Source organism: Enoplosus armatus, chromosome 13 (genome assembly GCF_043641665.1).
Source record: "Enoplosus armatus isolate fEnoArm2 chromosome 13, fEnoArm2.hap1, whole genome shotgun sequence".
In the NCBI taxonomy this organism is placed as follows: Eukaryota; Metazoa; Chordata; class Actinopteri; order Centrarchiformes; family Enoplosidae; genus Enoplosus; species Enoplosus armatus.
In genome coordinates, this window is record NC_092192.1 from 21015196 (window position 1) to 21035766 (window position 20571).

The following is a 20571-nucleotide window of genomic DNA, read 5'->3' on the forward strand; positions in this document are numbered from 1 at the left end:
AAAAACAATAATACATTTATATTGCATCTTTACAGCTGTTCATTTGCAAGTCTCCAGTAACCAGGCAGTGCCAGCTTCAAGTGATCATAACAAAATTCTCCTTTAATTAATTTCTCGCTGTGACTCAGATTTACTGCTTCTTAACACACAGCACTTACTATATATTGTGGATTGCACACCCACAAAATCTGCTTATTTCAACCCTATTATTATACTGAATGGCGCACATTTATTTGAAATCGGGCACGAGCGTAAAACATTCAACGTCCACTTTCCTTTACAGTTAGAACATGAGTTCATGCAATAGCTTTGCAGTGTGACCACTATCTCTGTGAGGTCTCGAAACAATTCTAACTGTTCCCACTGTTGAGCTTGAAATGTCCTGTCTAGACCTCACCATGGTAGCAAAAACCCTGAAGACAGTGATGATCCAAATATTGAATACTGACCAATTTTATTGAAATTAGATGTATTACTTTTACAAAACCTCAATCACATATATCAGTCTGCACAAACACTATGCTCCTCTTACAATAATTGCACACCGTTTCAAAATCACGGCCCTCTCCGCATGGCCATGAGCTCTGATGAGTGACAGAAAAGCTTGTGACTGGGTCGCTGCGTGGTGGTGGTCTTCTGGTTGAACATTCAGGATGTATTAACATTATATACAGCACACAAACCAAACCGCAGATGATCTGTAGGGACCAATTATATTTACTTCAGCTCTCTGCTGGAAAACTAGAGCAAGCAGGTCAAGGCTGATCACCCGTTTAAAGATAGAAAGACTTGAACTATGTGACTCCTTCCTTTATTACAGAGCTTAGCATTGTAGAGGTTGAAGTGAAATAAACAAAACATAGATGCAGCAGTTTGGCAGTGTCATTTCACCTATCACCTACTAAATTCACACAGACTGAAAGTGTTGAGGCAGCTTTTCCTTTGCTGGCGTCACCTTCTGATCTCATCAGACACTGGAGTGAGATTTTAATTTGGGATGAGACACCAAGCAAACCTTTAGTCAACACACGACAAGAGTGACTTTGTTATTTGGTTCCCACTACTAAGGTCACCAATCCTTTTTATAGCAGCTCTTGAACTGATTTGTGTATTCTACTAAAAACAAAGCTCTTACAGGATAAAAAAAAAAAACGACTCCCTTTTTTAACTACACATGGTTATTCCTGGAATTGCTATCACACCATAATTCAACAGAGAAACACATCCATGTGCAAGAAAGCATTCAATCTGTGAGGAAGGAATGTGACTTGCAACATCAAGAAAACATGTAGTGTAGGTAAAACAAGACTGTGCTTTCCTTCTGAATGCAAAAAAAGAATCCTTCTTTAGTCACACATTTGCTTAAACATATTCAAACTACATGATTTCTTGTGCTGTAATTTATTAAAGGAGAGTCACTCAAATGGCACATTATACAAAAAAAAACCCCAAAGAAAATTCACAAAAGAAAACAAGTCAAGAGCTGAGTGTATAATGTGTTATGAGTGTGAGGCACAGGGAAGTCGATTTTTGTGTCACACTAAAAATGTGTCTGGTGGGTGCTGAAAATGAATAACCAAAGGGCCAGAGATTAGATAAAAACATGTAAACCCTTTGTCTAAACCGCTCATCAACTGCTTTCCTATCTCCTTCAAGTGGGTCCATCAGTGGGTGGGCAGAGGTCTCTGGCGGGTCGGGGAGGTGTGGGGGGATGACAGCCTCTCTGAGGAGGTGGACGATGTCAGGGAGGACTGCAGGTGGACTGTCTTGTGGAAAAGCTTGTTGCTGATCAGCACAACCAGGGAGAAGAGACGCAGCTGGAAGTGGCTGAAAGAGTGGCAAACACAAATGTGATCAGTGACTCAGACATTGAAAGACACAATTTTTTAAGAACATTTGTCGTCTTTATTTCACACTCACTACAGCTTTGTTGGCGTCTTGGCCTCATTAGCGCTGATGATGAATAGAGGGAAGAGGATGGAGAACAAGCAGCCACTAAAGAAAGAACAAAAGAACATAGCATACAGTAAAATGCAGTAATGGCTAACTCAGCCCACAGAGAGCATGAGGGCTGTTTTCTAGAGTGCCCTCTGGCTATTTTAAAATTCCTGCGTGTTTTGTGCTATTTTGTAAATATTCTACATTTTACCCGTGTTTTCTAAACTCTAAAAAAACTTTCGACTTGAGACAGGATGTCAATCCCTTAGGTCTGAGGTCATAAACTGACTAGATTATTTTGTTACAAATCCTGTTACCAATGGTCAAGAATGAACATTCAAATTAGGAAAATTCCATATTTTTTTCCATATTTGTATAATAGGGCTTTCTTACTGAGGGCACAGACACAAAGTGTACAAATGTAATTGGACAAAAACAATACTTTACATACACAATTTCTTTAAGGTCAAACATAGGGCTGCAACTAATTAGTATCAATATCAATGAGCGGGTCAGTTTTTTTGTTGATCAATGAAGAATCACTTACCTGATGATGTATGAGGAGGGCAGGGCGGTCAGCAGAGCCATGGGCAAACCAAAGCCGAAGTAATAGGGCCAGTTCCTCTCAATATTGGACAGCCGTTGGTGCATTTCAATGCCTTAAACAAACATAAAACAATGACTTCTCCAGTTAATCCAGAGGATTTATTTCGGGTGTGATATGTCTTGTGTCTCACCATGGTTGAACCAGCGATACTCAAAGCAGTACAGGGAGTAGAGCAGAGACATGTGGAGGAGGCTAACCATCTGTCCAATGGCATCGATGGGGAAGAGGCTAACAATCATACCCTAGAAGACCATGAAAATACACAACACAATTATATTCACCAAGACCTGTACTGAGAGACAAATTTGTGCATTTCATCTAATTTGCTTTAGCTTGGAGAGTAGAGATTTTGTATCATTTGTCAGAAATGAATGCAGAAACGAGCCCTCTTTACCAGTTTCTGAAACAACCCCAATAGTTGTATAGTACTCTCTGAATTGCCTCTAGAGTCTAGGAATGAAAATGTTTTCCTGACATGTTGGAGATGATGCTGCCGTCCTGAATGACCAAACTCTCTGTGTAAAGTGCAGTTAGGTATCTTTGCACATGGATCATGAATGTCATAACTTTCAGACTCATGTGATGTCATTTGCACACTGAGCTTGGTGAAACTGACAGATCACAACAGCAGCTTCACTGTAACCGAAGAGAATCAGATCCAGTTCTGGGTACATGCACTACAGTGGGATTTTGTTGTACTGTTAAACAAAGAAACTCCGACAGGTACGTTATTTTTAATTGGAGAAAACCATGGTGTCAGTCTGCAAAAATGTACCTGAATGAGGAAGAGTGCCTGGAGGAGGAGGTTGAAGAGCATGTCCGCGATGATCTTACTGACGCTGGGGAACGGCTGCGCTTTACATCCAGACACTTCGAAAGCTAGGTCAGCTATATCCTGCAACAGAGAATAACACACTGATAACCATGTCTGCGTCAGTGTAGCCAAACTGCTACGAAGCAAATAAAAACAACATTATAGACATGATGACGGCAATATGAGATGACGGGAGATAACACTCGACTTTAAACAGATGGTTGTTTCTGTGTATTGAGATTCTTTTAATAACAATATTTTAATATTGAAGTCAATTGTGAATTTGAAACCACGGGAGTCCAGTTGAATGGCGTGACTTACAAAAACTCATATTTCAGTGACAGTGAAATTCGATTATGCAGCAGACGGCATGTCACAAATGCCCTTTAAGACCCTGATGCAATTTTGATACCTATGTGAATATGGTACGTCAGAGTGTGTAATGGGATCTATGCATAGATTTTAAAAAGGCCACCTGTCATCACATCATTACAATCTAGCCAAACAGGGCCTGACCTGGAACCAGATGGCGTTGACTATCTTGCTGAGGACGAACAGAGGGAGAACCCAGAGAGCACTGAAGACGGAGGTGAGGATGAACTCTAACCAGGACCACACGCTGCCATGGAGGGAGGGGTCACCTGGAGCAAAAACAGCTTGTTGACTGATTGGTTCCCACCACGGGCCAGAGAACCTGCCCCGGATTCACAAGGTTCCATACATACATACCGATGATTTTTGCTGTGAGAGTCTGCAGCAGTGGGATAAACACCCGGTAGAAGAGAAACAGACTGAGCTGGAGACGGAGAGAGAAAATGAAAGGCTAGAGTTACTCGTGCTTCCCCACACAACACAGTTCAAAATCTGGTATTTGGGTTAGATAGTTTCATGGACATTAAACATTAAAGGTTACATTAACCTTAGAAATGACACAATCTGGAAATAAAATCAAAAAGAAAAAAATGTAAAAGCTTTTGAGGCTTTGCATTTATATAATCACATTCAAGACAGCACCCGAAGGATTAGGGACAGAGGCCACACACAACATGGGTGTAGCAGAGTTGGTTATCTGAGAGATCTTTTCTTTAGCTGACATTTACAAGAAGGACTTGCTCCCAAAATTGTACAGAAGCTAAAAGATAGATTTGGCAAAAAAAAAAAAAAAAACTGCCATCCAGACGCAGTATTTTCATGCGAAACTTGCTGCTGTCAAGTGTTCAGTAGTGTGTGTGTGTGTGTGACGAGGCTGTACAGTAACAGTGGATGAAATATCTTACCCAGAACACTCCTCCATTCCAGGCACAGCACTGAAAGATCCTGCTGGCTACTTTTGGTTCACTGAAAGAGACAATAGATAATGTCCATTACTGTTGAATATTAAAATGGTAATTTGGTTTCACTTTAATTTCACTTTTCTTACTTAACCAGAGTCAGACAAGCTCATGGATGCTGCGAACATGTCCATTTGCAGACTGAAGGTATTTGGAACAGTGGATTTTACTCACAGATATGTATGCTGACAGTTGGCAGGTCTTTTGAAACGAGGACATTAGAGATCCAATTAAACATGTTGTAATTTACAACAGTTATTTTCATTATTAACAGTGACATGGGAATATAGAAACATTTCCCACCACTTCTTGTTGTGCAATGAGCCACGACGAACGCTTTGGGGACTTTGTTGACCTGGGTTCAGCACTAACTTTCAAGCTGTGGAGACTCCTGCTCTTTTGCTAGGGTTGGTAAGGCTTAAGGTAAATAAAGCCATTTGATTGGTGGAACTTGTGGGAAATGGTGCACAGCATGGGAGGTGCACAGGAAGCCTGGAAGCTGCATTTCCAGCTTTTTAAAAGAGCTGCAAACAAATCCCATAAACAGCAATGATGTATGCAGATACAAACAACATGATCCATGACTCTGGCTAAGTGAGAAAATCAGTAGCACTGAAACCAAAATATGCAGCTTTTTTTTTTTTTTTGGCCTACTTGTCCGGCTTGCGCTCCTCACTCTGTGCCCGTCTCTGTGCCAGGGCCCCGCTGGCCCTTCTCCTCCGCTGCTCTTCCCTTTTCTGCTGGATGCGGGCATCCAGCTTGGAGATTGTTCCAATCCCCAATATGGAGTCCTTGATCCCCTGGAGAACCCAGAAAGAGGGAGAATACACACAATGTGTTTATTTCTAACTTGTCTGGAGCTTTGAAATGCCTCAATAAGTGCTTGTTGAACTCAAGAAGTAGCCCATTACAGGTACTTGAGGGCAGATCCAATTAACGATATTTTAGGACTTCATGGTTCTGTACACAAAGCTGTGTATAAACGATGCTTCAGGTCAATGTTTATTGATCTGTTTAATTAATATCATGATGACCAGCGTGTCTAACACAATGCCAACCTAGTGGCTATTTAGTAAAATGCCCCACTACACTGCCATCTTTCCTTGGTGTAACACTTTGGGCTTCCATAGGATGGCTCCACAAAGTCTATCCGGCTACAGCACAGGCAGGCAGCAGAGAGACACCATTAATGGGATAACAAAAGAGCTATCTGGAATTATTCCAGACAAACATTATCTTTGGACTCTATTGGAGCACAGCCAGCGCAAATTCAAGCTGATGGTACACAATGATAACGTCCAAGGTAATAAACAGAAAATGAAGTTCAACTGTCCTCATTTGTCCTGGACAACGGCACACCAAGCCCCTGCATCTTCAGAGGATTTGTCTGTTAACATTTGCCCTTCATACACCACACATACATCAGTCAGAGAACGTGATGTTCCATTTTTGTAGAGAATTTCAGTGGATACAACAACAAATGCATGACATTATAGGCTTAATTAAGGTAGCACTTACTTCAGGGTTATTGTATATGAAGGATTTATAACATGCAAGTGTAGTCTTTTAGTGAGTTCACCCTCTTTAGTTCTAGACATACTCCGCCTGTTTTCTTGACTGTATTGGGAGTCAATGTTTTTGGAACATACTTTGAAACCAAAATACACCTTTTTAAGCGTCTTTCTACATTTGGATTTGTTGGTGGACACATGTCAGTGTGTCGTAATTACAATGTTTAATATGATTAGCTGAACAACAAACAAACTGCTCACTTTATTATTAGGTACACCTGTACAATCTAATGCAATCCAATACAACAGCTCTGCCATGAATTCTACTTTTACAAAGATCATCAATTTTCAATTTTTGTTGACACTGTCAGATATGTGATCATTTGTTTATTTCGGTACTTTATGTGTATTATTGAGGTCATAATGGTCATACTGGACATACATATGAGGGTGGCAAAATATTATATATTATTATATATATATACACATATATACACATTGCAGTGTCTCTTCTATTTCAAAATAAAGCTGAATGGGTCCATCAGTTTGAACTCATGGATCTGTTTCACTGTCAATGAACTACACCTTATGCCTCAAGTCATAGCTTATGTTTGAGTATAGAGTGTGTGTGTGTGTGTGTGTGTGTGTGTGTGTGTGTGTGTGTGTGTGTGTGTGTGCTGACCGTCGCAACATTACGGAGGAAGGCCCTGACGCTGTCTGTCATCTCTGGACCAGCTGCAGATCCATCAACTGCAGAAGGAGGGGGGGGTGGTGACCTGGTGGTCAGCTCTCATGGCAGGGAGGGGCTCACACAGTAACCTGCCACAACCAAAAACCAAGGAAACAAAGTGAGGACAAGAGCTTTCTTTCTAGAAAATAACCATTGAAATCTAAAAGATCTAAACTGCAAAAGTCTCACTTTGGTATGCTGGGATATGCAGCACAGACTTTGCCTGTGATTATGTGTGTATATATATTAATATTAACAAAAAAATAATCATATTTAGTTTTACAGAAATAGTAATCTTGGCATTTCTAAATTTGGCAGTTTTTCATGTGCATACATGAGAATCAAACTTACCGGTATTACACTGCTATTACTTTACTTCAAAGAACAATGACAGTGATTACATTGCATGACAAAAAACCCTTCTGGCCTTGAGACAGTTCAGTGACAAACAGCTGTTTGCCACCTTTTTCCATACTTGGAATATTTGGTAGCCATTTTGTTCTGATTCACATCAGCTTGGGGGTTTAACCAATGTGTGCTTTTCAAGGCGGATACCAGCATTTCTACAGTAAATCTGCTGATTTGTTTGCGTGTCAAAAATTGCTTTAAAAAGTAGAGGACAAAGGAGAACTTAACAATATTATATCATCACAACGATATAATTTGTTTCTAAAGACACCTCATCAACCCACCACATCAGCCCCATTTGATAATAAGATAATGCTAGCTAATGTGTGTTTTGTCACTTTGATACTATGAAACTATATGTGGTCCTTTAGAATTTAGGAAAGTGTAATGTAGCGTCAGATCACAAGGCGATAAAACACAACCTAGTGAGCAACTTCATGAAAACTGTAAAGACAAAGGATCTGATGTTATTAGCTAACCTAGCAGAAATTAGGAACGCATGGCTAATGTCTGTTTAATAAATGCTGCTATTGTCCGATTTACATAACAAACCAATGGACGTGTCTGCATTGTGGCGTTATAACGTTACAAGAGTATACTCAAGCGGACTCAAGTCCCGGTTAATTGTACGTTATAAGTTTGGCACCAAGGTGAAACGTTAATTCAGCCGGTGTCTCTTAGTGTGATAGCTACTGTTTAAGTGTAAGTTAACGTTAGCAAGCTGACTCAGTGGGTTAGCTCACACAGGGGATAGCAGTCAGTGTTAGCTGGCTCTCTCTGGCCTGCCGGAAAGTCTGAACCATTAGATATGCGAAGATCCTCACTGTGTAGCTCGTGTGGTCTGCGTGCTGCCTCCGGTCTCATAGCATTTTACTTTCGTTGGTTTGTTTAGTGCTCTGCTAGCTTGCCTGTCTGTGTGTGTTGCTAGCTAACTGTGAACGCTCAACAACTATTTGAACTGTTGTGGTTTTCGTCAAGACAACACCTCAACGAGCGTGTGAAGCCAGAGACAGAGCACACAGTCAGCCGCGGAGTCTTCCTTACCTCATGCGACACTCTCAGGGTTATGTTACGTTAACTCCGTTAATTCTTTCTTTTGCCCCTTTAATGTGACAACAACAACAACAACACCACCACCACCACCACCAAGCAGACACTACGAGCAGCCAGGGCCGTGCAAAACATATTGCGCAAGCTCCGACTTCTAAGGAGCATGGGAAGTGTAGTCCTGCTTGCTGGAGGACGAAGGTGGGGTGATGAAGGGAACATCTGACCATTTTAACCATCAGTGGAAATGTGTGTGTGTGTGTGTGTGTGTGTGTGTGTGTGTGATTGTACTATGTTCATCAATATGCTTTCAGTTGAGAATATAATATATTATTAAGGCTTTAGTGAGTCTTTGTTTCCTACGATCCCACCATAAATCTTCGCTGTCGTTTCTGTTCTTTGTGCGTTGGATAATGTAAAAAATAAGGTCAGCAATATTTAGAAAAATACCATCCGCAATTGAACATTTTAGAGATGCTGATATAATTCCCTACAAAATGTTTCCATAAATATGTTTATATTTTGATGGACTCTTATTCTTACAATAACATTTTTGAAGATGAGGTAAACTTTTAAAGTTTAAAATGTTTAAGTTTTGATAGATCAGTATTACTATTATATATATATATATATATCTATAAATAATATTCATCGTCATCCTCACCTATACAACAGTGACACAGACACACAGGCAAACCCTGTTTTAATGAGTTGTGTTAGATGCCCATGGATCTGCACGGGGGCACTCCCACGAGGCGGTGCGGTGTTCATGCCCGCATCATGCGTTTCTCCGTGCTCAGATGCTGCTGTAAACTTAACTCGAGCGCTGCTTATGTCACTGGTTGGGCGCTCACATCCTATCGATGGTTGTCTTGAGGATAAGAAATTCGCACAAAAGGAAATGTGCCCTCATCTGCCTGTGCATCGCTGGCTTCATCATGTACAGATATCTCGGGTAAGTTAAGTTCTCACTGTTATTGTTAAATCCGTGTCAGTTAGAGCTACTCTCAGGCTGCTTCTACCTAATGCAGTGCCCTACTACAGGAAGTCTCTATATGAATAATATTATACCGGTGCCATGATATTAGGTAAAACTGCTATGTAGTGAAAACATTTCACTGTACCTCGCAGTTAAGTATCACTATAGTTTATAGAATTAGTTTCTTTGGGGCAAAGAGACTGTGCCATAAAGGATGTTAAATATAAATATATACATACACTTATTATTATGTATTCATTTTATTATTACATATGTATGTACAGTAATAACTGTAGAAAGTGAAAAGGTATATATAGCATTTTGAAGGGTTAATGTGAAGTGCTAAACTCTTCTGATGAAGTCTATCTTGCCTCTAAATTCAAATATGTTCCTGCTCCTTTGTGGCTGTGTTTGTCAAAACAAGACGTCTGCAAATTCCTATCAAGCACGTCATGTGGTCTATTCAAGCAACAATAGCCTATGTGCTATATTATGTGAGTGTGACACAAATAAGCTACAACTGCTCTTCCAGCATGCCAGCAGGGGGACGGAGAATGAGCAGGAAGGTGGGTCTGAGTGCCAACTCCTCCCAGTTCTCCCTGGAGGGAGAGCCCTTCTGCATCCTCGGGGGATCCATCCACTATTTCCGTGTGCCCAGGGCCTACTGGAGGGACCGCCTGATGAAAATGAAGGCCTGTGGAATCAACACCCTCACTACGTAGGAAAAGTACTCTGGATGTGTTTTGTTTCTCCAGAATGGTCACCGGTTGAATGTTAACAGAAAACATCCTGCATCCTACGTAGGTATGTGCCATGGAGTCTGCACCAGCCAGAGAGAGGGGTGTTCAACTTCCACACACAGCTGGATTTAGAGTAAGGAGTAGTGTGACTCTTCCTTGACCTGAATACAAAACACACTCATGATTAATCACCATACAGTTTGTTGCTTATGGGAGTGCAGCCCATGTTCTCATGAAACAAAATATGCAACTTAAAGATGTCCATACTAGGAAAGAAAACACCTTGCACCGCCTCTCTAGCTGTCCTAACAATATTACCTGCTCCAAGGCGCGCTGGGAATACTCTCCTTCTCATCATCTAAGCCCCAGTGCTCAGGGGAGAAGCTAGAGGCAGAGTTAGTCCCACCTGACAACAGTGGCATCTCCCCAACAACAGCAACTTAACAAGCAATTAGCAACACAGCGGTGATAAGTGAAGAGGGACATGGCGCCTCGGCCTGCTGCTGTTGTTGCCAAGCACATAACACACTCCTCAAACAACGAGATATGGGGTCTCACTCGGGGTCTCAACTTTGTGTTTGTGCGGGTAGAAAATACCTATTGATTGTCTTCTCCATCTGGGTTTCAGAGCTTATATCAATCTTGCTGCTGAATTGGGATTGTGGGTGATTTTACGTCCGGGGCCCTACATTTCCTCTGAGCTGGACCTAGGAGGACTGCCAAGGTAGTGCGAGCATTCTTTGCATATAACTAGTCCAGGGGAAATGTATTATATTGCACATAGAAATCCCGATTTTCCTTGTATTTGTGAAAGTAGGATGTAGGTTTGAACCCAATGCTTTTATTCAACAAGCTCTGACTGCTAGTTAATGTCCTGGGATGAATGAAATTAAGTTTGTAACTGAATTTGACCACGACAGCACAAAAACCACTTGATCTGAACCACAAAGTGCCACTTCTTCATTGGTGCAATCAGGGTGAAAAAGTCACATCTTGCTGCAAGGGAAGGCTTGGCTAGTGTGTGAAGCTTTGTCCAGTATTGTAGACTTACTGTGCCTCCATTGTTCTTGCAGCTCTGTGGCTTTAGTCATAACTAAGCATCTTGTTTTCTGTCTCTTTGCAGCTGGCTCCTCGGTGATGGCAGCATGAGACTGAGGACGACTTACCCAGGCTTCACTCAGGCTGTCAATACTTTTTTCGACAAACTTATACCAAAAGTGGTTCCACTGCAGGTTGCTCTTTGTCACTATAGCTCAAAACAAGTTTGTTGTGGCTCCATTTCATTTAACTTGTCATCCTTGAAATAAAATGTCTGTTTTTTTTTGTTTTGTTTTTTTAGTTCAAGAAAGGAGGTCCCATTATTGCAGTGCAGCTCGAAAACGAGTATGGATCTTTTGCAAAGGATGAAAGTTACATGTTTTTTATTAAAGAGGTGATGTGACAGGCTTGCTTAATTAAATGCCCCCTCAACCCTCCATTAAAACACACATGTACGAATAGAGATTGATATTAATTGAGTGGATCAATCCGATTGTGACATTCCATTTTATTTTGAAAGGCTTTACAGTCCAGAGGGATCAGTGAGCTGTTGCTCACATCAGACAACCACAACACATTAAAGTCGGGGGGTGTGGATGGAGGTACAGTATGTCATTAACACACACACACACACACACACACACACACACACACACAGCTTACCTTGTGATCTCCTATCTTGTAGCCATCAGATCAGTAAAGCTGCAGAAGCTAAATCAGAGAGACATCCAGGATCTGAATGCTATCCAGGTGTGTATCTTACCTTTCCACATGATTTCTCTGTCTGTCACTGAGGACAGCAAGTAGACAGTTAATGAAACACTGGACAGTAAGCTGTGTGAGCTGATAGTGTGGGCCTTTTCTGCGCTGTTTGTCAGCCCAACAGCCCTACCATGGTGATGGACTACTGGACCGGCTGGTATGATGTGTGGGGCGACCTCCACCATGTGCTTCCCCCGGAGGGTAAGGAAGATTCCGAGTGGTTAAGATGCATACCCTATAACTTCAACGCCCCGGTTTTAATGCCAGCCAGGATTCTTTGTCGCATGACATACCCCTTTCTTCCTTCCTTCATTTCCTGTCTCCTCACTGTCAAATATCTAATAAAGGAGAAAATGAAATGGGATACATTGCAGCTTTTGAAGAAACAGCTGATATGTGCAGTAAATTTGATGGAGATTCCCCTGATCACAGCTATTTCCAAACTGTCCAAAAACCTGCAATTACATTATATTTGCTTCGCACGTTTATTATTATTTCATGATTGGTTCAGTACGGCTTTTTTCATGCTTTCTTCACATAAAGGTTGTAATGTATCCCAGTATTTCTTACTGTTGTATAGGTGGCCGAGCACATTTCACATTTATTCTGAGGAAAAATAATTTGATAGTAATGGGGTTCCCTGGGGAATATAATATGAGCTCTCCCTGGTCTAAATGATGCAGATTTACTTTATAAATGCTCTAATCAGCCTTGAAAAACACATATTGGTAATGTCGAGTCACTTTCTGTCCTTTGTCATACAGTCGGCCTCTGACATCTCCACATAAAGTATTTCTTTTTATCTCAACCACGAGCAATATTTAGTGTTAAGTCATTCTAGTTTGCATTATATTTATTTTCCCACCGCTTTGCTTTTTGCATGAGGAACGCCAGCTAAATGTCAACAATGTAAATGCAAATGTAAATGTGAAGGTCAGGTCAGCAGAGGGTCAAAAAGGTTTCAGTGACTTCACTTAAAAACTGTATTATGGTTTCCCTGTTACGGGGACCTTTATGTTTTTGAGGAGTCAGTTTGTTTACAGTGGAAATGTTGAACTTCTTGTCAGATATGGTGTCCACCGTGAGAGAAATCCTGAGGCGAGGCATGTCTGTCAACCTCTACATGTTCCACGGAGGCTCCAGTTTCGGCTTCCTGAGTGGAGCCCTCGCCGATCCTTCCTACAAAGCATTGGTCCAGAGCTATGGTTGGTTCCTCTGTGTCGTGTGCTCTGTCACAAACAAAGTGATGCAAATTTGATGCAAATTTACAAAGATTTTATTATAATGGTGAAGCGCTGCCATGTCAGAGCTGGAGAATCTGTTCCCAGCAGGTGGCAGCACATGGTAGTTCATCTGTGTTACACTGCCATGTTTTTCAGATTACGATGCTCCCTTGTCTGAAGCTGGGGAGTACACTCCAAAGTACCATCTCCTTAGGGATTTACTTTCTCGATACAACAGTAAGTTAAACACTACATTCAAATGAGAAGGAAGTATGTGAATACATGCCGTGACTGACCTCTGACCTGATCTTGTCTTTGACCTTTCTGCGCAGGAGGAGACGATGTCCCTGACATGCCAGCCCTGCATTACAGGGAGGCTTATGAACCAGCTATCATGTACCAGCACCTGTCCTTATGGGATGCTTTGAGCTTCACTGAGGGAGTATGTTTTATGTAAGATTATCTGTTGCATATATGTGTAATGAAAAGAATTTCACTTTTCAATCAGGGAGAGGTGAATCTATTTTTTTTTTCAATATTCTGCAGCCATTTAAATCACCCAAGCCAGTAAACATGGAGAATCTACCTGTGAACAACAGAAACGGCCAGTCCTATGGATACACGCTGTATGAGACTACCATCACCAGTGGGGGATTGTTGAAGTCTGGAGATAATGTCAGAGACCGTGCCCTGGTGAGTCCTTATTGAATAAGTGTATTTCCCAAAATGTATCCATCGGTGGTCGCTCAGCACACGTTTCAGGAGATATGGCTATGAAAGCTGTGATGACTGTGGTGATAGTTGGCAAACCTAAAGCAAACTTTGAGATATTTCATCCAAGAGAAGCAGAGTTTACGTGTTGTGTACTATAATATCATTTATTTGACAGCGATATATTTCTTCCTAGGTGTTTGTAGACAGAAGCTACATTGGCCTTTTCAAGCATCAAAGCCTGGAGCTGGCAGTTCCTGATGGTAAGGTATGGCAACAAGTTGAAGAATGAAGGCAAACGTCTAATATACGTCATTCACGGTTATCGGATGTGATGGATCCTGAAGAGTTGGCTGTTTGGCTGTTAAAACTTGCAAAAGACATAAAAGCAATCAATCCCTGCAGGGACGGCGTACCTTAAGTTTATTGGTGGAAAACTGTGGACGAGTTCACCAGGGAAAGGACCTTGACAAACAACATAAAGGTGATGGACAGACAATATGCAGTTCATTGCTGTGCCCGCTATTAAACCACTCAAGCATTCAGTGTGTAGTATGCAAGCCAACTTTGATTTGTGTTCTTGCAGGGCTTGTGGGAGACATTTTATTAAACAATATCCCCTTGCGGGATTTTACAATATACAGCCTGGATATGAAACCCAGCTTTATTGATAGGTTCGTACGCTTTATTGAATCTAAAGCATTGCATATCACTTTCATTTTGGTGTAATAGTGTGTTTGAAGTTGATGCTTTATTTCAGTCTTTATCGGGCACCTTGGAAAACTCTCCCTGAAACTCCCAGCTTCCCTGGATTTTTCATGGGGAGGCTGTTTGCATACGGGTACCCGAGTGACACATTCGTGAAGCTGCCAGTAAGTGAAATGAAACGTATTGTTTTTGTGCTATGTACATTTTTGCGCACGTGTGATAAATAATTCATGTGTGCATTGCGAAGCCATCCAATTTTCTTTGGGTCCGCAGGGCTGGGAGAAGGGTGTCGTGTTTATCAATGGGCTGAATCTGGGCCGCTACTGGTCAATTGGCCCCCAGCAGACTCTCTACCTCCCCGGCCCCTTTCTCAACAGTGGAATCAACCAGGTACAACTGTGCACAAACCAGCATTTATTAGAGGGACAGTTTGACATTTGTGGAAATGCGCTTTCTTGCCAAGAGTTAGATGAGAGTATTGATACCACCAATATTAAAAACCTCACCGGCTCTGTCTGGTAACAAAACCTGCCTAACAACACCTCTGAAACTCACTAGTTAGCACGTTATATGTCATTGGTTCCAAGAAATAGTCTGGCTCATAACCCCTGTACAACTGCAATGTGTTGTTGTTACACTTTGGTTTTTGCACAGATTAAACAAACTAGATGTAACATATAAATTAGTGAACGCTAGAGGTGCTGGCAGGCGGACTGGTGAACCTTTGGACAGAGCCAGGCTAGCTGTTCCCCCCTGTTCTCAGTCTTCATGCTAAGCTAACTGGCTGCTGGCTGTAGCTCAATTTTTAACGTATAGACATGAGAGTGGTATTGATCTTCTCAACTCCCTCTCGGCAAGAACTATTCCTTTATTTTATTTTTTTTGCTGGCATTGTGATGTTCTTATAATTTTACATTTACAATGTGTGAAAACAAAACAAGTCAGAGTCAAGTCTCAAAGCGCTAACTCTCTCTTCTTTGTCCCTCACTTTTTCTGTTCAAATTAAAAAGGTCATTGCGTTTGAGGAGCAGGAGGGTGACTACAAGGTCCTCTTTGACGATACGCCTGATCTTGGCATGGCTGCAGACATCCAGTGACTGTCATCACCGCCTGGATGGGCGTTGTTTGTTGTGTGAAAATGAGCTGGTTACATCAGTTTGAACCTTCAGATTCAGGGATATTAATGTTGTTCATATGGTCATTGTCTAATAAGACCTTCAAATCTACATACATACACACAGACCAATATCAAAAACAGAGAGGCATGTTTGTATGGGAACAGTTTATAGCTATGTACATACAGTACCTTTAGTTACAGTGACTCTTTACACATAGAGCAGAATTACCAAGTATATCCTCTTCCCTATGGATTCCTAGTTAAAAACTGATCACTTGTGTTTGGGGGTGGCAGTTATATATATGATATTGTAGTTAGATTTGTATTGCTTGAGTGAACATTCTGCAGAACGTGTCGGGTAGCAGTTATTGAAATGGACACATCTCAGCCTGTAAAACAAAGAACAAAAAAAAACAGGCTTATGGAACTTTCAACTTGAAAAACCCTTAGAATGTCAAACGTTAACACAAGCAGCATTGTAGCAACATGTTTGCGCAACGTTCCTTATCTTGAAGTAAAAGCTCAAGATGCCTGTCACATCAGCGACTGACCAAGCTCTTAACAGGTATAGAGCCTGAGAGCATTAGCATTTGTAAGCAGTGCCACTGCAAGTCAATGGGGTATGAAATCATCACTTGCAAGCCAGCCATCCATGGTGGGAATAATTAGATTGTGTAATACGGCCATTTGAAAGGATGCACATCCGATTTTTAGGGTAATGGCTTCAAATCCTATCGACTCACGCAAGCATAGCTCACGACTAACAAGTGAATGGTACCAGTTACTCTGAAACAATAAATAACTCTGCTGAGAAACCTTCAGTTCACTTAGTGGGATCTAAATTACCTTGTGAAGAAGCCTGTGAAGCAGACAGGCCCATAGGAATACTGAATCGTCTCTTCAACACGAGTAGACCTCAGTGGCGTTACAGCATATCAGGAATAAATACAGTAAATGACTGTAGGAGAGGACATCGCTGTTACACCATAATAAATCATTGCTCCATGTTTTTCAGTGCATGTGTGTCTGTGTGATCATCATGTGCAGTGTGACAGCTGAGCATGTGTGAATGTGTGTTGAGGAGTAACAGGACTCCTAATTAGTGCTGGGTTCGGGGTGCTATCTAAATAGCGCAGTGTTGTACAGTACATGTGGGGAGGGCTCAGATCCCCTCAGTGCAGTCTGTCAGTCAGTGCTGACTCACTTAAGACAAGGACCCCTTTTATTCCTCTGTGCAGCCCTGTGCCCGACAGCCAGCTCGCCTCAGAACAAAAGGGCCCTATTTAATGCTGATTGGATGGTTGGCTGGTGTTGTCTGTGCTCAGAGGGCTCTTTATTGCTTGCCGTGCCATCTCTTCCTGCAGTTTAAATCGTGTAAAATCCTTTGTCTCAGCTCTCCGAGGAGACCTCAGTGGGCAAGCTCCTTTCGGCAACTCCCACCGGTGTCTCGCATCAGCCAGTGCTCCGAGCAGAGCGGGCCGGCTTGTTTTTGTGCGGTTGTGCTTTGATACTCTGGTCACTTCACGCACATGGCTTGTGCTGTCTCCGGGGTGGACAGGTGTGCCTCCATTCCTAAGCTGTGGTGAATTACAGCTACAGTGCTGTGATAATATTTTTGACCCTGCTATCACTTTAAGGAGCTCTGAGGTCGGTTTGAATCCAGGTAGAATCCCATGGAGAAATTCCTCCCCTGAAACGACAACAATTTTACACATAATACGGACAAACAAGGAAACAATGCATGTCACAAGCAGTAACTAACTGAGGCTGATGGGAATGTTATTAGTTTTGCAGGTATTTGATAATAAACCAAAGTATTAGGCAAATAGTTATGACCTGCGCTAGATGAAAAGTTAAGTTATCACAATTTATTCTGAGGGGGACATGGACGTCTGTACCAAATTTCATGGCAACAGTTGTTGAGACATGTCACTAAAAAACAAAAATGTTAGCCTGCTGGTGGTGCTAGAGGAAAAATCATGGGATCACCACTGTCATTATGATTTATTCTCTGGGGACCACGAACGCTAGTACAAAATGACTCCATCCAGTAGATAAAGAGATATTTCTCTTGATAAATGATTACTTTGACCCGCTGGTGGCACTAGATGAAAATTCAGGCATCACTCCATTAGGATTCACCCTCTGGGCACCATAGATATATATTCCAATTCATCCAATAGTTATCAAAATATTTCACTAAAAAACAAAATAAATCAAATGAAAGCTCTGGAGGTCCCCAAAGTCCTCTGGGGACCACGAATGTTCTGTACAAAAGTTCATGGCAATCCATCCAGTAGTTGCTGAGATATGTCAGTTTGGACCAAAAGTGGTGGACTGACCTGACCGACAAGTATTTTTAGTAAAGCCGAGAGTATTTTTAGTATGGCTCAAAATTCTTGCTTGAATTTCCATAACAAAATCTGCAGGAGATAATCCTTTAAACATGTTATATAAAGGGCAGACATCTATTTCAAGTAAGGTCCATATCTCATGGTGCACAGATGAGCTAAGATGCTCCCCTTTGGTCCAGCCCCCGAAATAATCGCCGTGTGGAAATGCACTAATTTGCATTTCTAAATCTCTGCTATTACCTGTGTCAGATGAAGTATGTCATATCTCCACATTAGAGTCTGTAAATCCTTTCTTGCCCTCATTTACGAGCACAGGCTTCTCGGTCCGTGTGTGCCATACTAATACCTGCGGGTTAGGAGAAAGCCATGCAGAAGAGCAGGAACGCAGTCAATATGATGAAACATTAAAACAGAAATGTTGGCTCAAATGCTGTGCAGCAGTAATATACTACATCATACCTGCTACACAAGGTCTAGAGGCAGAGTGTAGCACATTTCAAATGAGCTGTAAGCTGACAGTTTACTGACTTTAAGAACAAATTGTTATGACAACCAAGGATCTCAAGAATCAGTCTCTTACACTAGCAGCATTTACAGAAGCAGCCTGTTTTATTGCCAGTTCACTGGGGCTGCACAACATTGCAAACATGTAGAGAGCCTCCTTTTCTTACCTTAGTGCAGTTGGCAGCTTTAGGCTCCAAATCGCTGAGAGTGACCAGCTCCTTTAATAAACTGCTCTCCTGATAACCTCCCTTCACCCCACGGAACTTGAAATAAGCCTGAGGTTTAGACAGAATGAGGCGCAGGTTCACTGCGAACCCAGCCATGTCGATGGCAAAGGGCCGGTGCGGGTCAAATACAGTCTTCCAGCCGTACACCTTGCCCAAGGTGTTTACTTTAGGGGACTCATACCGCAGGCCACCCACAAAGGCCACAGGCCACACTGCCACCTTTTTGGTGGAACGCATCTGGTTGAAAACAGATAAACAGATCATTTTTAATTCCATAAATCCCAAAATGTAGATTTAGTTAAATGACACACAACAAGTAAGAAGTCTGCGGTCTCACTCAGAAGAAGTCAGCTCTACGTTTGATTTTGCTTCGCAGCATATCTTCTTACCTCCTCAAACAGCTCCAGACTGTATGTGTTGTCATCGTCGGCAAAGTAGACAATCCCAGGCTGACTGATGTTTATGCTGAAGGTCTCCCGGAGCCACCGCAGGGCCAGGTTCCTCTGTATGGTACCCCGAGGTATTCGGGGGTCCCTAGTGTCCCCGCGTACCTTATAGTTTCTAGGCGTCTCCACGTTGAGGTGGGTGTAGTTGAGTCCCGTCTCCTGGAGGAGGCGGCTGACGAGAGCGGTCCTCCTCTGGGAGTCCTCCACCAGGATCCAGTGCAGGTTGGGAACGTGCAGCAAGGTGTTGGCCAGACGCGTCAGCTCTGCCTTCTGCACGGGCCGGCTGTAGGTGGGAGTGATGACGTGGATGGTGGGCAGGATGTCAGACCAGGGCGGGGGCCGGCTGTAGACATACTCAGTGCGCACCACCTCCACGATGTCCCGGTTCTGAAGAGAGCAGGACTCCTTGAAAGCAAAAGTATTCCTGGAATTGGAGCGGCCATCGCGTCTGTCATCTAGCCAGGAGGGAAAGGGATTTCAATGAGCCTCTGTGTGCTGTCAACTATAGATGGGAGCTCGTGCTACATAAAGCCATTGTATGATCACATTTATCTGTCTTCTTGACCTGTTTGTTGTCCCGCATGAGACAGCGTGGACTCTCTTTAAGTTACAGACAGTTTGATGCTAAACATGTGAGTACACAGTCTTCTGTGAATTACACCCTGAGGACAACACGCTGACACAGACACATGCAGTAAGTAACACAAGAACACCTCAAATCATCAACGCAGACTCTCAAGAGTTATTTGGCCCTCACCCTTTCGAGTTGCAAGCAGAGGAGTGACGGTGCTCTGGTGCCAAACAGTGATGAGCAATGTCCAAGGCAACACGATCAACACAATGGCGACGATGTCTCGTCTCTTCGGCATCTCCAGGGTCAGACCTGAGTCATGTCACTACCTGCAAGGCATACAACACATGACACGGCTCGCAATCACGAGAACCAGAGAGCTATCGCAGAAGAGAACAAGCTAACAAAACCAGTGTCTTGTTTGAAATGTTGTTGGAGTTATATCCATATCCATATGTATAAAATGATCTTTGCTGTCAGATATGTACAGGTGGAGAAATTCCATCTTACACCAGACTATAATTAGAGTTCTCAAAGGAAGCACTCACTGCCTTTAGAGTAATTCTTTTTTTTTTTAGCATACTGTATTCAGCCCGTGAATGGATGAGCGTGTTGACTTTCTAATGGCCCCACATTTCCGCTACATGTGAACTGCATTTTCGAGTTCATAGATTTTGGCCCTCTATTGAACATCAACATACTGTAGCTGCAAGGCACAAACTACAAGGAAGCAGCATTGTGTTGAGGAGCAGTCGCAGCCTGCTGGATCTGCCGCACCACAGAAAATAGGTCAGAAAACGCTCCG

At 42.3% G+C, this 20571-nt stretch overlaps 3 protein-coding genes across 3 annotated transcripts; 1 reads left to right on the top strand and 2 right to left on the bottom strand.

Annotated features, from left to right (window-relative positions):
* Positions 1-437: 437 nt before the first annotated feature.
* On the bottom strand, positions 438-8476 carry ei24 (EI24 autophagy associated transmembrane protein). Its single transcript, XM_070917177.1, has 11 exons — positions 8384-8476; positions 6884-7020; positions 5345-5490; positions 4637-4697; positions 4089-4155; positions 3876-4000; positions 3321-3440; positions 2676-2787; positions 2486-2597; positions 1921-1995; positions 438-1827 (listed from the first exon to the last, which is right to left on the bottom strand). The coding sequence occupies exons 2-11, from the start codon at positions 6923-6925 to the stop codon at positions 1665-1667; spliced, it is 1023 nt and encodes a 340-aa protein (XP_070773278.1). The 5' UTR covers positions 6926-7020; positions 8384-8476; the 3' UTR covers positions 438-1664.
* A 773-nt stretch (positions 8477-9249) lies between these two features.
* Positions 9250-15644, top strand: LOC139295313 (beta-galactosidase-1-like protein 2). The gene is made up of 19 exons (XM_070917483.1): positions 9250-9341; positions 9898-10083; positions 10170-10238; positions 10734-10829; positions 11229-11337; positions 11445-11537; positions 11664-11745; positions 11829-11893; positions 12022-12106; positions 12973-13110; positions 13285-13365; positions 13461-13570; positions 13675-13821; positions 14036-14107; positions 14245-14323; positions 14426-14513; positions 14600-14711; positions 14821-14937; positions 15558-15644. Exons 1-19 carry the CDS (start codon positions 9250-9252, stop codon positions 15642-15644), a joined length of 1908 nt encoding a protein of 635 aa, XP_070773584.1.
* Positions 15645-18277: 2633 nt separating this feature from the next.
* On the bottom strand, positions 18278-20064 carry b3gat1b (beta-1,3-glucuronyltransferase 1 (glucuronosyltransferase P) b). The gene is made up of 4 exons (XM_070917337.1): positions 19953-20064; positions 19139-19650; positions 18690-18986; positions 18278-18364 (listed from the first exon to the last, which is right to left on the bottom strand). The coding sequence occupies exons 1-4, from the start codon at positions 20062-20064 to the stop codon at positions 18278-18280; spliced, it is 1008 nt and encodes a 335-aa protein (XP_070773438.1).
* Positions 20065-20571: the final 507 nt, after the last annotated feature.